Source organism: Triticum dicoccoides, chromosome 5B, assembly GCF_002162155.2.
Source record: "Triticum dicoccoides isolate Atlit2015 ecotype Zavitan chromosome 5B, WEW_v2.0, whole genome shotgun sequence".
In the NCBI taxonomy this organism is placed as follows: domain Eukaryota; kingdom Viridiplantae; phylum Streptophyta; class Magnoliopsida; order Poales; family Poaceae; genus Triticum; species Triticum dicoccoides.
This window is the reverse complement of record NC_041389.1, coordinates 491727931-491744913: the sequence shown is the minus strand read 5'-3', so window position 1 is coordinate 491744913 and position 16983 is coordinate 491727931. Positions and strand designations below refer to the sequence as shown.

Here is a 16983-nt window from a genome sequence, read left to right as displayed (position 1 = left end):
TAGAGAGTAGACCAGTCCTGCACCTGCTTCTCTGTATGTTGGTGAAGGTTGCCCATGAGTCGTTGCACCAGCTCAGTAGGGAGGTCTTGTCCGCCGCCGGTAAGAGGGCGCGATGTCCAATGCAACGGCCAGCACAACTCGAGCCCATGCCGCTCGCCAGAAGCAGCAGTAGATGTACTGATGTCTCCAGCGCTGAGAGGTAGTACAAGGCAGGCAGCATTATGACTTTATGAGGCCCGTGACAAAATAAATGAAATAGTGTGTCTGTTAAATGGGAAACACAAATAATGCAGCCAAGGAATTAATCCTTTTTTACTTCTTTTTTTGAGGAATATCCTTTTGAACTTTGATGCCTTAGGTGGAAGGGGCTGTCGAGGAAGATGGAAGGAAGCCAAGCATCTGGGACACCTTCACCCATCAAGGTCAATTCAGATTACCATATGTATTACTTGCACGTCATCACCAATGGCTGTGTGCATCACATGATGCAAAGGCCAGGATATTTTCCCTTTTGGAGGAAAAATTTACTCATCATCATCCGCGTCAAACATTCATTAACAATTCAACATCTGCAAAACATATCTTGCGATGGCCTCCAGGATCTAATAATTTCTGAAACTATTGTATCGATGAGCATGGCAGGTTACTCTTACAACAAATCCACCGCGGATGTTTCAGCAGATCAGTATCATCATTACAAGGTTAGTGCGCACCTCTAGTGCCAACTACCAATTAGTACTTCAGAATAGAAACACAAATGGGACACGGGCAGATGCTAACCAATCAAGCTATTTCAATTCATTTTTGACATTAGGACGATGTAAAACTTATGCATGAGATGGGTTTAGACGCGTACAGGTTCTCCATTGCATGGCCCCGGCTTATTCCAGGTAACCATACAGTAGTTCAGTTCAGTGATACATCTCTGAATTTCTTTTATACTGAATGCCACCTGTGTATAGATGGAAGAGGAGAGATCAATCCGAAGGGCCTGGAGTACTACAATAACTTAATAGACGAACTGATACGACACGGTAAAGATTGGTTTCTCTACCTGAACATGACATAAACATGTTGTACTAGTGGCATAAGAAATCACAAATGCATGCATGGACATGTCCTCTGCTCTGATCTCTACCAGCCAACATGCTGGTTCATGTGTTGCAGGCATACAACCTCATGTCACAATCTACCATTTAGACCTCCCTCAGTCCCTTCAGGACGAATACAACGGACTGCTCAGCCCCAGATTCATGTGAGTGCTGCAACCTTTGGGCCACCATCTCTGACACCTGCAAAAAAGATTCATGTGAGTTCTCAGATGCTCTGCATAAAACTGAATGTGTCTTGTTGCAGAGACGATTACACCGCGTATGCCGAAGCCTGCTTCGAGAGCTTCGGGGACAGGGTGAAGCACTGGGTCACCGTCAATGAGCCCAACATAGAGACCATCGGAGGCTTCGACAACGGCCGGCTTCCACCGCAGCGCTGCTCCCATCCCTTCGGCGAGAACTGCACCAGAGGGGATTCTACGACGGAGCCGTATGTAGCAGCCCACCACCTCCTGCTCGCACATGCCTCGGCAGTGCGCCTGTATAGAGACAAGTACCAGGTAAGTCCCATATCAAAACCATCATTTATCAATATCTTCCTAACCTGATCATGCGATGCAATGCTCACTGTGTAGGCAACTCAAAGAGGACAGATAGGAATCACTCTCTTGGGCTGGTGGCATGAGCCTGCTACCAACTCATCGCAGGATGCAGCTGCTGCAACGAGGATGAACGACTTCCACATTGGATGGTGAGTACTTGGCTTTTGTTTGGATTGAATTTTAGTTGATAATTCTGTGGATGCAATCAGCAACTGAAAGATATGAAGCGTTCCTACTCCATCGAGGGAGCCGCGTGGTAGTTTATATTGATGCGTGGCCGAAGCCTGGCTTGACGTACAAGGTTATGACAGAAAGAGTTTGGGTAGAATACAAGAGAAGGAAGGAGGTTGAGATTACAACTCTATATTCTAACACCCTCCCTTAATCTCAACTAACCTAAGTTAAGATTACTCTTGAATTCTTCAAATGGTCTTGCTGGTAGTGCTTTTGTAAAACCGTCAGCCACTTGATCCTTAGAAGGAATAAATCGAATCTCAAGTTTCCTTGCCGCAACCCTTTCTCGTACAAAGTGAAAATCAATTTCTATGTGCTTTGTCCTGACATGGAACACTGGATTTGCAGACAGATATGTTGCTCCCAAATTATCACACCATAAACATGAGATACGATTCTTCTTGATTCCCAATTCCTCAAGAAGTGATTCAACCCAAATGATCTCAGCAGTTGCATTAGCCAAAGACTTGTATTCAGCTTCTGTACTTGAGCGTGACACAGTAGCTTGCTTTCTAGCACTCCAGGAGATAAGATTAGATCCAAAGAACACTGCAAAACCTCCAGTTGATCTTCTGTCATCACTACATCCTGCCCAGTCAGCATCAGAGAATGCACTCACAAGAGAAGAATTAGACCGTTTGAAATGAAGTCCTATTCCCATAGTATGTTTCACATATCTCACAATCCTCTTGACAGCTGACCAATGTGCAGAAGTAGGTGCATGAAGATATTGACAAACCTTGTTGACAGCAAATGAGATATCTGGACGTGTGAGAGTTAAATATTGTAGTGCTCCCACAGTACTCCTATACCTTGTACTCTCCTCCTCTTGAAGTGGCTCACCCTCATATGCTGAGAGACTTTCTGAGGAGGATAAAGGTGTAGACATTGGCTTGCAATTTTTCATCCCCATGCGAGACAGAAGCTCAAGAATATATTTTTCCTGATTTAACACAATACCATCTTGAGTTTTCTTGACTTCAATACCCAAGAAGAAATGCAAATCACCTAGGTCCTTCAAGGCAAACTCTGAGCTCAAATCATGCAAAAGAGCATTAGTAGCATTTTGTGAAGAACTTGCAACTATGATATCATCAACATATATAAGCACAAAAATGACTACTCCTGCCTTGTTATAAATAAACAAGGATGTGTCAGCCTTGGAAGCAACAAAGCCAAGATATTTTAACTGTGAGTCCAATCTGGAATACCATGCTCTGGGTGCTTGCTTTAGACCATAGAGTGCTTTATCAAGCTTGCAGACATACTGTGGCAATTTCTTACTCTCATACCCAGGTGGTTGTCTCATAAACACTTCCTCTTCCAGAACACCGTGCAGAAACGCATTCTGTACATCTAGCTGCCTTAAACTCCATCCTCTGGATACAGCAATGGCTAACACAAGTCTGATAGTTGCAGCTTTCACAACGGGACTAAAGGTGTCCTCATAGTCAATGCCATAACGTTGCTTAAAGCACTTTGCAACTAGACGTGCCTTATATCTGTCAATGGAGCCATCTGCCTTCTTCTTAATTCTATACACCCATTTGCAATCAATAATATTTTTACCTCTCTAATTTGGTACAAGATGCCAAGTCTTATTCCTCATGAGCGCAGAATACTCCTCATCCATTGCCTTTTTCCATTTAGGATCATCAAGTGCATTCTTCAACGATGTTGGTTCTCCTGAAATACACAACATTCCATATGGTATAGTTCCATCTTTCCTGATTTTAGGATTCCGTATACCTTTCTGTAGCCGAGTCATAACACGTGAAGAAACCTCTCGCTGCACCGCTGGTATACTTGCCACAGAAGATCCAGGAGAATCTGCTGATGCAGTGGACTGATTTGTCGTCATATGCGCAGGGGATCCTGTGGCTTCTGGTGTGGCTGCCCCTCCCGCAGGCACTGGCGCAGAGGATCCGCCACCCGACCACGACTGGAGGCGCGCGTGGTGCGGAGAGGATCTGGTCCCGCCGCTGGTCCCGTCTGACGCTGGTGCGCGGGGCGAGGGGGATTTGGCCCTGCTGCTGGTCCCGCCTGAAGCTGACGCGGCAGCACGGGAGTGGCCCGCCCTGGATCCAGGACTGGAGCCATCAGGGGCTTGATCCGAGGCGGATGCGGTCGCGTGATCCGAGATCTGCGCGCGTGCAAGGGTGGCAGGCGCCGCCAGATCTTCTTCGTCATCTGTGCCAACTTCGTCTCCTTCCTCAACATGAAATATAGGATCAAAACCAGCCATATTTTCGAGATCTTGGTCATTTTGAGCACCGTTTTCTCCAGGGACCTGCACAGGCATAAGAGAAAGACTAGTACCAGCAGGAATATCATCACATTGGTTAGTACAATTGTTGTCGCCCCCATGATCAAAAGACCGAAGATGTGAAGGAAGAAGAAGAATTTCTTTGCGGAGAAGTGCACCAGCATTAGGATGAAGGGATGCAAAGGGAAACACGGACTCATCAAATACAACATCTCTGGATATATACACCCGACCAGTAGGAACATCAAGGCACTTAACCCCTTTATGCATGGGGCTATAGCCTAAAAAGACACACCGTTTTGAGCGGAAAGCGAGTTTGCGTGTGTTGTAAGGCCTAAGATTGGGCCAACAGGCACAACCAAAAATACGAAGAGATGTATAGTTGGGTGTGACACCAAGAAGCCGTGTAATGGGTGTTTCAAATTTGATAACTTTACTTGGAAGCAAGTTGATGAGATATGTAGCAGTTAAGAATGCTTCATCCCAAAATTTAAGCGGCATGGAAGCATTTGCTAACAAGGCAAGCCCCATATCAACTATGTGACGGTGATTTCTTTCAGCGGATCCATTTTGTTGGTGAGCATGAGGACAAGATACATGGTGTGATATGCCAAGCTTTTGAAAGAAAGAATTTAGTTTTTCATACTCACCACCCCAGTCACTTTGCATAGCAATGATTTTAGAGTTCAGTTTGCGTTCAACAAGATTTTGGAAATTAAGGAAAACTTGGAATACATCAGATCGCTTTTTCAACAGATAAATCCAAGTAAATTTACTATAGTCATCAATAAAACTTACATAATAGGAAAATCTACCAACTGAAATAGGAGCTGGCCCCCACACATCTGAAAAGATAAGTTGTAAAGGGGCAGTAGACACACTAGTAGAAATTGGGTAAGGTAATTGATGACTTTTTGCTTGTTGACACGGATCACAAACTAACTCACTACTAGGCTCATAAGAGAGTTTATTTTTGCTAAGAACATATCTAACTATGACTAAAGATGGATGACCTAAACGACTATGCCACCTTGATGTAGATAGCTTGGTGACAATATTTGCTTGTTTATTGGATCATGAAGATGATGATGATGATGATGATATGAGTGGGTAGAGTCCTCCCACGCACCGTCCTCTAAGAATGACTCTCCTTGTTTTCAAGTCCTTAACCAAGAAAAAATAAGGATAGAACTCAATAAGAACATTGTTATCAAGAGTGAATCGATGAACGGAAACAAGATTTTTAGAGGTTTGAGGAACATGCAAGACATTGGTCAAGTGTAAATTTTTCACGGGGGTTTTAACAATTGAACTGCCAATGTGTGTGATATCCATACCAGAACCGCTTGCCGTGCGAATTTGGTCGCCTCCATTATACTTCTCCCGCATCGTCAACTTGTCAAGTTCACCTGTGATGTGGTTTGTTGCTGCACTGTCGGCGTACCAGTTGGTGTCCACGCCATAGGAGGCTGCATGCGCTTGCTTTTCTTCCTGGTCGTTTTCTTCATAACGCCACCAGCAAACTCGTGCACCTCCTGGATGGTGTCTGTAGCATATCTGACATTCTGGATAGTCATGCTGTTGCTCACGAGCCTGCTGTTGCTGTTGCTGTCGAGGACGGCCTCTGAATCCGCCGCCTCCATTGGAGGAAGACGACTGTCGGTCACCGCGGTCACCACGATCACCACGGCCACGGCCTCTTCCTCCACGCCCGCGAGATCTGCCACGGGACTGGCCACGGCCTCTGTAGACCGCATTAGCGGATGAATAGAACCCGCCTGAAGATGAGTCGCCTAGCATCTCCATCCTTTGATCAAATGCAGCAATCTGGGCAAAAAGATCGTCGGCTGTGATGATGTTTTTGACAGCGCCGATCGCCGCCACCACGGGGTCGTAGTCGCGGTCCAGTCCGGCCAGAATATAGTCCACCATCTCCGGATCAGATACGGGACGACCTGCAGCAGCTAGTTCATCCCCAAGACTTTTCATCTTCGCCATATACGCCGAGCTTGACATCGAGCCCTTCTTGGTATTGGTGATGGCGATTCTCAGATTAGTAATCCGAGACTGAGATTGTGAGGCGAAGAGATTTGTCACCGTCGTCCAGAGCTCAAAGGTGGAATCTTTCCCAACAACTTGTGCAAGAATTTCTGGAGACATGGAATTGAGAAGGTATGATAGAACCTGCTGATCTTTGGCGATCCAGGGTCCGTATAGGGGATTCGGCTCTAGGGCCGTGGTCTTGTCTGCCTTCGTGATCTCCACCATCTTGGGTGGAGCGGCATCGGTGTTGTCCAGGAGCCCCGTCACCTGCGCGCCTCGCAGGGCTGGGAGGACCTGCGTCTTCCAGAGGATGAAATTACCTCTTGCGAGCTTCTCAGACGGCGGCGATCCAAGGTTGAGGGAGACGCCGGCGGAGGAAGCCATGGAGACGATGATGTGTGGTTTCTAGGGTTTTGGATTGTGGCTAGATGTATGAGAAGAGGTGGCTCTGATTACCATGAAAGATATGAAGCGTTCCTACTCCATCGAGGGAGCCGCGTGGTAGTTTATATTGATGCGTGGCCGAAGCCTGACTTGACGTACAAGGTTATGACAGAAAGAGTTTGGGTAGAATACAAGAGAAGGAAGGAGGTTGAGATTACAACTCTATATTCTAACAGCAACAACTCAGGCCTTCTCTGCACAGGTTTATGCATCCTCTGGTGTATGGGGACTACCCTACTGTGATGAGGAGCAGGGCAGGAGCACGGTTGCCGAATTTAACTGCAGAGCAGTCTAAGAAATTGCGCGGAGCATTCGACTTCATCGGCTTCAATCACTACCTCGTTGTTCGCGCACGAGCCGACGACAGCGCTTTCAATCTGAAGCAGAGAGACTACTATGCTGACGCATCTGCCATTGCAGGTAAGTAAATTAATTGTTAGTCATTCCAATCTAACTATGTTCCTCAAATGAACTTGAGCTAGCATCATCATTAATGCAACATCTTCTTGCCTGGATTCAGATCCATTCGAAGATATACAAGCGGTATGTATATATACATCTGTGAAGTTTTCTTCCTTCTTTTCTGAATCATAAGGTGTGTAAATTTTATTGATATAACATGCAGGGAGGTCTTGAGTATGCTCCTTGGGCTCTAGGGAAGCTACTGGACCACCTGAAACTCAAGTACGGAAATCCTCCAATCTTGATCCATGAAAACGGTATGCTAAAAAAAACCTACACACTGATGCTGACGATGTAAATACTAAGCAAAACATATTGACCTCTGGAAAACAAAATCAACGACACGTAAAATATTTTCTTTAATGACTCAGGATACTCAGACCCCCCCAAAATCTCAGGAAAGATCGTATACGAGGACGACAACAGATCAGAGTTCCTGCAAGATTATCTGGAAGTTCTCTATCTGTCCATAAGGTTTATTTCATCTTCCTACATATATTATCGTGTTTACTTATCCTGTTTCAGAAAAATAATGTACTAGCACAAATTCAATCGAAACTTTTGGGGTTCAAGACAAGGAATTCAACTACAATCAAGTGATTCCTAGCTAATCTGGATGCTAGTAGCTTCTGATATGGAGAGGGCTGTGTACTGGTTGCAGGAACGGATCGGACGCGCGGGGATACTTCGTGTGGTCTTTCCTCGACGTTTCCGAGTTCCTCTTCGGCTACCGTTCGCGTTTCGGTCTGTGTGGCGTCGACATGAACATCAAGGGGAGGACAAGGTACGTGAGGAACTCTGCCCGCTGGTACTCCGGCTTCCTCAATGGCGGCGAGCTGCGGCCTTCCGGGAAAGCCTACACAGCTGCATGACCTGGCTTTTTGGGTACTCCCAGGGGAGGATTTCGGTGTGATTTCATTGTAGCATAGCAATGCTAACATTCTTGCTAGTTCAAGCTATTGTTTCAATTCTATCCTCTATCTGTGTATTTCTCTACCGGATTAAACTGCGGACCTAAATCATACGTTTGGCAACTTGAAAAAAACATGCGACCCGGATGAGATTATCACTTAGCACAACAGTTACCTTGTACTCCCTCTGTAAACTAATATAAGAGCGTTTAGATCACTATTTTAGTATTCTAAATGCTCTTATATTAGTTTACGGAGGAAGTATGTAACTTTCCCTTGTATTTTCGCTGTTTGAAGATACCGTTGCCCCTTGTAATTTCAATGTGCACGTCTGCCGTGGAACATTCCACCGCCGCGCCGCCGCACGCCCGCACCGGAATCAGGTCTCCGCGCTGCCACTCGAGGAAACCAAGAGCTTCTGCCCGAGCTCCTAGGCTATGGGGGCGGTCGATGGCGCTGGAGTGAGCGCGAGCAGGCGCAGGCGCCGGCGCCTTGGATGAAACGTGAATTGAGTGGAACGGAACCGCAGCCGGCGAGGAGCCAGAGGGTGCGCGCCCGCCTCCGCGTCCTACCATCGGCGCCCCGCACCGGCCGTACGCCTGGTGCTAGTTGCCGCCGCTGCGGTAGCGCAATAACCGGTCAGGGGGTGGTGGTGGTGAACAGGATGGGATGGGACAGACAGCTCCTACAGGCGTCCCATGTTACAGGTTGTCGCGGCAAGGTCACGCCGGCCGGCGGCGGCAGACACGCAGAGCATCTAGGAGGAGAAGGGAAGGAGCAAGAAGACGGCGGTATTGGATAAGAAAATGGGAGTATTTCTTTCGAAAATGATAAAATAAAATATATACGGTCGGAATCATGGCATGTTTCTAGTGCCACGTAGGACTGGCCTGTTGTGTGGGCGTTCACCCGGTCGCCCACACAGCCGTTTCACCACACGGGAGGGGCTGGTATGTGGGCGAGATGCAGTTCGCCCACACGCCACTTTGCACGCACGCACAAGGGCTAGTGTGTGGGTATTTACCATCTCGTCCACACGCCGGTCTCCTCTCCCCATACCCAAATTGCTAGTTGCCATGTGTTTTGCAGTGCACATGGCAACTGCCCCTAGTGTGCTTTATAAGAAGGTGGCAACTCTGTTTTTTACCCGAGTTGCCATGTGTTTTGCAGGGTACACGACAACTACCTAATGTGCACGTAAGCAGATGACAACTCTCTTTTATCCGAGCTGCCATCTATTTTTGCATGATACATGGCAACTGCCCTAACGTGCACGTACATGGCAACTGCACTAACGCGCACGTAAGCAGATGGCAACTCTTTCTTTTACATGGCAACTGCACTAGCATGCTTGTGAGCACATGACAACTCTCTCAACTGCCTAGTGTTAGTATGTGGCAACTCCTAAAGTTTTGAAATCATGGCAACTACATTAGACCAGACCATACATGGCAACTGCAGTTGAGCAACCATGGCAACTGAGTGTTGGGGAACGTAGCAGAAATTCAAAATTTTCCTACGTGTCACCAAGATCTATCTATGGAGAGACCAGCAACGAGTAGAAAGAGAGTGCATCTACATACCCTTGTAGATCGCTAAGCGGAAGCGTTCAAGTGAACGGAGTTGATGGAGTCGTACTCGTCGTGATTCAAATCACCGATGATCCTAGTGCCGAACGGACGGCACCTCCGCGTTCAACACACGTACAGCCCGGTGACGTCTCCCACGCCTTGATCCAGCAAGGAGAGAGGGAGAGGTTGAGGAAGACTCCATCCAACAGCAGCACAACGGCGTGGTGGTGGTGGAGGAGCGTGGCAATCCAGCAGGGCTTCGCCAAGCACCATGGGAGAGGAGGAGTAGGAAGAGAGGTAGGGCTGTGCCAGAACTTCGTGTATAGCTCCCATGCGCCTCCCCACTATATATAGGGGTGGAGGGGCTGGTTTCTTGCCCTCCAAGTCCATTGGGGCGTTGGCCAAGGTGGGAGGAAAGAAATCTCATTATTTCCTTCCCCACCGATTGTTATCCCCCCTTTTTAGGGATCTTGATCTTATCCCTTCGGGATATGATCTTATTCCTTCTAAGGGGGGACCTTGGTGCGCCTTGACCAGGGGTGTGGGGCCTTGCCCCCACTACCCACGTCCATGTGGGTCCCCCCATGCAGGTGGGCCCCACTCCGGAACCTTCTAGAACCTTCCCGGTACAATACCGAAAAATCCCGAACATTTTCCGGTGGCCAAAATAGGACTTCCCATATATAAATCTTTACCTCCGGACCATTCCGGAACTCCTCATGACGTCCGGGATCTCATCCGGGACTCCGAACAACATTCGGTAACCACATACAAACTTCCTTTATAACCCTAGCGTCATCGAACCTTAAGTGTGTAGACCCTACGGGTTCGGGAGACATGTAGACATGACCGAGACGTTCTCCGGTCAATAACCAACAGCGGGATCTGGATACCCATGGCTCCCACATGTTCCACGATGATCTCATCGGATGAACCACGATGTCAAGGACTTAATCAATCCCGTATTCAATTCCCTTTGTCTATCGGTATGTTACTTTCCCGAGATTCGATCGTCGGTATCCAATACCTTGTTCAATCTCGTTACCGGCAAGTCACTTTACTCGTTCCGTAACACATCATCCCGTGATCAACTCCTTGGTCACATTGCGCATATGATGATGTCCTACCGAGTGGGCCCAGAGATACCTCTCCGTTTACACGGAGTGACAAATCCCAGTCTCGATCCGCATAAAACAATAGATACTTTCGGAGATACCTATAGTGCACCTTTATAGTCACCCAGTTACGTTGTGACGTTTGATACACCCAAAGCACTCCTACGGTATCCAGGAGTTACACGCTCTCATGGTCGAAGGAAGAGATACTTGACATTGGCAAAGCTCTAGCAAATGAACTACACGATCTTTTGTGCTAGTCTTAGGATTGGGTCTTGTCCATCACATCATTCTCCTAATGATGTGATCCCGTTATCAACGACATCCAATGTCCATAGCCAGGAAACCATGACTATCTGTTGATCACAACGAGCTAGTCAACTAGAGGCTCACTAGGGACATATTGTGGTCTATGTATTCACACGTGTATTACGATTTCCGGATAATACAGTTATAGCATGAATAAAAGACAATTATCATGAACAAGGAAATATAGTAATAATACTTTTATTATTGCCTCTAGGGCATATTTCCAACAGTCTCCCACTTGCACTAGAGTCAATAATCTAGTTCACATCGCCATGTGATTAACACTCACAGGTCACATCGCCATGTGACTAATACCCAAGAGTTTACTAGAGTCAGTAGTCTAGTTCACATCACTATGTGATTAACACTCAATGAGTTTTATGTTTGATCATGTTGCTTGTGAGAGAGGTTTTAGTCAACGGGTCTGAACCTTTCAGATCCGTGTGTGCTTTACAAATCTCTATGTCATCTCCTAGATGCAGCTACCACGCTCTATTTGGAGCTATTCCAAACAACTATTCTACTTGGAGCTATTCTAAATTATTGCTCCATTATATGTATCCGGTCTCTCTACTCAGAGCTATCCGGATAGGTGTCAAGCTTGCATCGTCGTAACCTTTACGACGAACTCTTTTACCACCTCCATAATCGAGAAAATTCCTTAGTCCACTAGTTACTAAGAATAACTTTGACCGCTGTCCTGTGAGCCATTCTTGGATCACTCTTGTACCCCTTGACTGACTCATGGCAAGGCACACTTCAGGTGCGGTACACAGCATAGCATACTGAAGAGCCTACGTCTTAAGCATAGGGGACGACCTTCGTCCTTTCTCTCTATTCTGCCGTGGTCGAGCTTTAAGTCTTAACTTCGTACCTTACAACTCAGGCAAGAACTCCTTCTTTGACTGGTCCATCTTGAACACCTTCAAGATCATGTCAAGGTATGTGCTCATTTGAAAGTATTATTAAGCATTTTGATCTATCCTTATAGATCTTGATGCTCAATGTTCAAGTAGCTTAATCCAGGCTTTCCATTGAAAAACACTTTCAAAATAACCCTATATGCTTTCCAGAAATTCTACGTCATTTCTGATCAACAATACGTCAACAACATATACTCATCAGAAATTCTATAGTGCTCCCACTCACTTATTTGGAAATACAAGTTTCTCATAAACTTTGTACAAACCCAAAAATTTTGATCATCATCAAAGCATACATTCCAACTCCGAGATGCTCACTCCAGTCCTTAGAAGGATTGCTGGAGCTTTGCATACTTATTAGCATCTTTCGGGATTGACAAAACCTTCCGGTTGTATCACATACAACCTTTCCTCATTAAAATCGTCGAGGAAACAATGTTTTGACATCCTATCTGCAAGATTTCATAAATAATGCAGTAATCGCTAATATAATTCCAACAGACTCTTAGCATCGCTACGAGTGAGAAAATCTCATCGTAGTCAACTCCTTGAACTTGTCGGAAAACATCTTAACGACAAGTCGAGCTTTCTTAATGGTGACATTTACCATCATTGTCCGTCTTCCTTTTGAAATCCATCTGTACTCATTAGCCTTACGACCATCGAGCCGTTCTGCCAAAGTCTACACTTTGTTTTCATACATGGATCCTCTCTCGGATTTTATGGCCTCAAGCCATTTATCGGAATCCGGGTCCACCATCGCTTCTCCATAGCTCGTAGGTTCATTGTTGTCTAGCAACATGACCTTCAAGACAGGATTATGTACCACTCTGAAGTAGTACGCATCCTTGTCATCCTACGAGGTTTGGGAGTGACTTGATCCGAAGTTTCATGATCAATATCATAAGCTTCCACTTCAATTGGTGTAGGTGCCACAGGAACAACTCCCTGTGCCCTGTCACACACTAGTTGAAGAGACGGTTCAATAACCTCATCAAGTCTCCACCATCCTCCCACTCAATTCTTTCGAGAGAAACTTTTCCTCGAGAAAGGACCCGATTCTAGAAACAATCCATATTGCTTTCGGATCTGAATTAGGAGGTATACCCAACTGTTTTGGGTTTCCTATGAAGATGCATTTTATCCGCTTTGGGTTTGAGCTTATCAACCTGAAACTTTTTCATATAAGTGTCGCAGCCCCAAACTTTTAAGAAACGACAACGTAGGTTTCTCTAAACCATAATTCATACGGTGTCATCTCATCGGAATTACGTGGTGCCCTATTTAAAGTGAAATGTGGTTGTCTCTAATGCCTAACCCATGAACGATAGTGGTAATTCGATAAGAGACATCATGGTACGCACCATATCCAATAGGGTGCAACTATGATGTTCGGACACACCATCACATTATGGTGTTCCAGGCGGTATTAATTGCGAAACAATTTCCACAATGTCTTAATTGTGTGCCAAAACTCGTAACTCAGATATTCATCTCTATGATCATATCATAGACATTTTATCCTCTTGTCACAATGATCTGCTACTTCACTCTGAAATTACTTGAACCATTCAATAATTCAGACTTGTGTTTCATCAAGTAAATATACTCAACATTTACTCGAATCATCTGTGAAGTAAGAACATAATGATATTCACTGCATGCCTCAGCACTCATTCGACTGCACACATCAAAATGTGTTACTTCCAACAAGTTGCTATCTTGTTCCATCTTACTGAAAATGAGGCTTTTCAGTCATCTTGCCCATGTGGTATGATTTGCATATCTCAAGTGATTCAAAATCAAGTGAGTCCGAACGATCCATTTGCATGGAGTTTCTTCATCCATATACACCAATAGACATGGTTCGCATGTCTCAAACTTTTCAAAAACGAGTGAGTCCAAAGATCCATCAACATGGAGCTTCTTCATGCGTTTTATACCATTATGACTTACATGGCAGTGCCACAAGTAAGTGGTACTATCATTACTATCTTATATCTTTTGGCATGAAAATGTGTATCACTACGACCGAGATTCAATAAACCATTCCTTTAGGTGCAAGACCATTGAAGGTATTATTCAAAAATAGAGTAACCATTATTCTCCTTAAATGAATAACCGTATTGCAATAGACATAATCCAATCATGTCTATGCTCAACGCAAACACCAATCTCGGTGGTAGAGGGAGCGTGCGATGCTTGATCATATCAACCTTGGAAACACTTCCAACATATATCGTCAGCTCACCTTTAGCTAGTCTCCGTTTATTCCGTAGCTTTTATTTCGAGTTACTAACACTTAGCAACCGAACCGGTATCCAATACCCTGGTGCTACTAGGAGTACTAGTAAAGTACACATTAACATAATGTATATCCAATATACTTCTATCGACCTTGCCAGCCTTCTCATCTACCAAGTATCTAGGGTAATGCTGCTCCAGTGGTTGTTCCCCTTATTACAGAAGCACTTAGTCTCGGGTTTGGGTTCAACCTTGGGTTTCTTGACTAGAGCAGCAACTGAATTGCCGTTTCATGAAGTATCCCTTTGTTCCCTTGCCCTTCTTGAAACTAGTGGTTTCACCAACCATCAACAATTGATGCTCCTTCTTGATTTCTACTTTCGCGGTGTCAAACATCATGAATATTTCAAGGATCATCATATCTATCCCTGATATGTTATAGTTAATCACGAAGCTCTAGCAGCTTGGTGGCAATGACTTTGGGGAAACATCACTATCTCATCTGGAGGATCAACTCCCACTCGATTCAAGTGATTGTTGTGCTCAGACAATCTGAGCACAAGCTCAACGATTGAACTTTTCTCCCTTAGTTTGCAGGCTAAGAAAATCGTCAGAGGTCTTATACCTCTTGACGTGGGCACGAGCCTGAAATCCCAATTTCAGCCCTCGAAACATCTCATATGTTCCGCGATGTTTCGAAAACGTCTTTGGTGCCTCTACTTAAACCATTTAATTGAACTATCACGTAGTTATCAAAACGTGTATGTCCGATGTTCGCAACATCGACAAACGACGTTGGGGTTCAGCACACTGAGCGGTGCATTAAGGACATAAGCTTTCTACTGATCGCATAATCGCTACTATCAACTTTCAACTATATTTTCTCTAGGAACATATCTAAACAGTGGAACTAAAGCGCGAGCTTACGACATAATTTGCAAAAGGTCTTTTGACTATGTTCAGGATAATTAAGTTCATCTTATGAACTCCCACTTAGATAGACATCCCTCTGGTCATCTAAGTGATCACATGATCCGAGTCAACTAGGCCGTGTCCGATCATCACGTGAGACGGACTAGTCATCATCGGTGAACATCTTCATGTTGATCGTATCTACCATACGACTCATGCTCGACCTTTCGGTCTCCGTGTTCCGAGGCCATGTCTGCACATGCTAGGCTCGTCAAGTTAACCCTAAGTGTTTTCGCTGTGTAAAATGTCTTACACCCGTTGTATGTGAACGTAAGAATCCATCACACCCGATCATCACGTGGTGCTTAGAAGCGACGAACTGTAGCAACGGTGCACAGTTAGGGGAGAACACTTCTTGAAATTTTGTAAGGGATCATCTTATTTACTACCGTCGTCCTAAGCAAACAAGATGCATAAACATGATAAACATCACATGCAATCAAATAGTGACATGATATGGCCAATATCATTTTGCTCCTTTTGATCTTCATCTTCGGGGCTCCATGATCATCATCGTCACCGGCACGACACCATGATCTCCATCATCATGATCTCCATCATCGTGTCTTCATGAAGTTGTCACGCCAACGACTACTTCTACTTCTATGACTAACGCGTTTAGCAATAAAGTAAAGTAGTTTACATGGCGTTCTTCAATGACACGCAGGTATACAATAAATAAAGACAACTCCTATGGCTCCTGCCGGTTGTCATACTCATCGACATGCAAGTCGTGAATCCTATTACAAGAACATGATCAATCTCATACATCACATATCATTCATCACATTCTTCTTGGCCATATCACATCACATAGCATACCCTGCAAAAACAAGTTAGACGTCCTCTAATTGTTGTTGCATGTTTTACGTGGCTGCTATGGGTTTCTAGCAAGAACGTTTCTTACCTACGCAAGACCACAACGTGATATGCCAATTGCTATTTACCCTTCATAAGGACCCTTTTCATCGAATCCGTTCCGACTAAAGTGGGAGAGACTGGCACCCGCTAGCCACCTTATGCACCAAGTGCATGTCAATCGGTGGAACCTGTCTCACGTAAGAGTACGTGTAAGGTCGGTCCGGGCCGCTTCATCCCACAATACCGTCAAAACAAGATTGGACTAGTAACGGTAAGCATATTGAACAACATCAACGCCCCAACTACTTTGTGTTCTACTCGTGCAAAGAATCTACGCAATAGACCTAGCTCATGATGCCACTGTTGGGGAACGTAGCAGAAATTCAAAATTTTCCTACGTGTCACCAAGATCTATCTATGGAGAGACCAGCAATGAGTAGAAAGAGAGTGCATCTACATACCCTTGTAGATCGCTAAGCGGAAGCGTTCAAGTGAACGGAGTTGATGGAGTCGTACTCGTCGTGATTCAAATCACCAATGATCCTAGTGCCGAACGGACGGCACCTCCGCGTTCAACACACGTACAGCCCGGTGACGTCTCCCACGCCTTGATCCAGCAAGGAGAGAGGGAGAGGTTGAGGAAGACTCCATCCAACAGCAGCACAACGGCGTGGTGGTGGTGGAGGAGCGTGGCAATCCAGCAGGGCTTCGCCAAGCACCATGGGAGAGGAGGAGTAGGAAGAGAGGTAGGGCTGTGCCAGAACTTCGTGTATAGCTCCCATGCGCCTCCCCACTATATATAGGGGTGGAGGGGCTGGTTTCTTGCCCTCCAAGTCCATTGGGGCGTTGGCCAAGGTGGGAGGAAAGAAATCTCATTATTTCCTTCCCCACCGATTGTTATCCCCCCTTTTTAGGGATCTTGATCTTATCCCTTCGGGATATGATCTTATTCCTTCTAAGGGGGGACCTTGGTG

General features: G+C 45.5%; 1 protein-coding gene across 2 annotated transcripts in view; it reads left to right on the top strand.

Moving 5' to 3' along the window:
* LOC119311087 (beta-glucosidase 32-like) overlaps positions 1-8169 on the top strand; it is a 9091-nt gene extending 922 nt beyond the window's left edge. Inside the window, exons 2-13 of one of the 2 annotated variants that reach the window (XM_037586716.1) lie at positions 359-422; positions 643-701; positions 815-890; positions 963-1034; positions 1168-1255; positions 1357-1612; positions 1688-1803; positions 6844-7061; positions 7162-7184; positions 7267-7360; positions 7475-7577; positions 7765-8169. In XM_037586716.1, the coding sequence (XP_037442613.1) occupies positions 359-422; positions 643-701; positions 815-890; positions 963-1034; positions 1168-1255; positions 1357-1612; positions 1688-1803; positions 6844-7061; positions 7162-7184; positions 7267-7360; positions 7475-7577; positions 7765-7975 (1380 nt within the window). In that variant the 3' untranslated portion in view covers positions 7976-8169. Of the gene's footprint in view, positions 1-358; positions 423-642; positions 702-814; positions 891-962; positions 1035-1167; positions 1256-1356; positions 1613-1687; positions 1804-6828; positions 7062-7161; positions 7185-7266; positions 7361-7474; positions 7578-7764 lie in introns of both variants that reach the window. The other variant, XM_037586715.1, reaches the window with a different exon arrangement.
* Positions 8170-16983: the final 8814 nt, after the last annotated feature.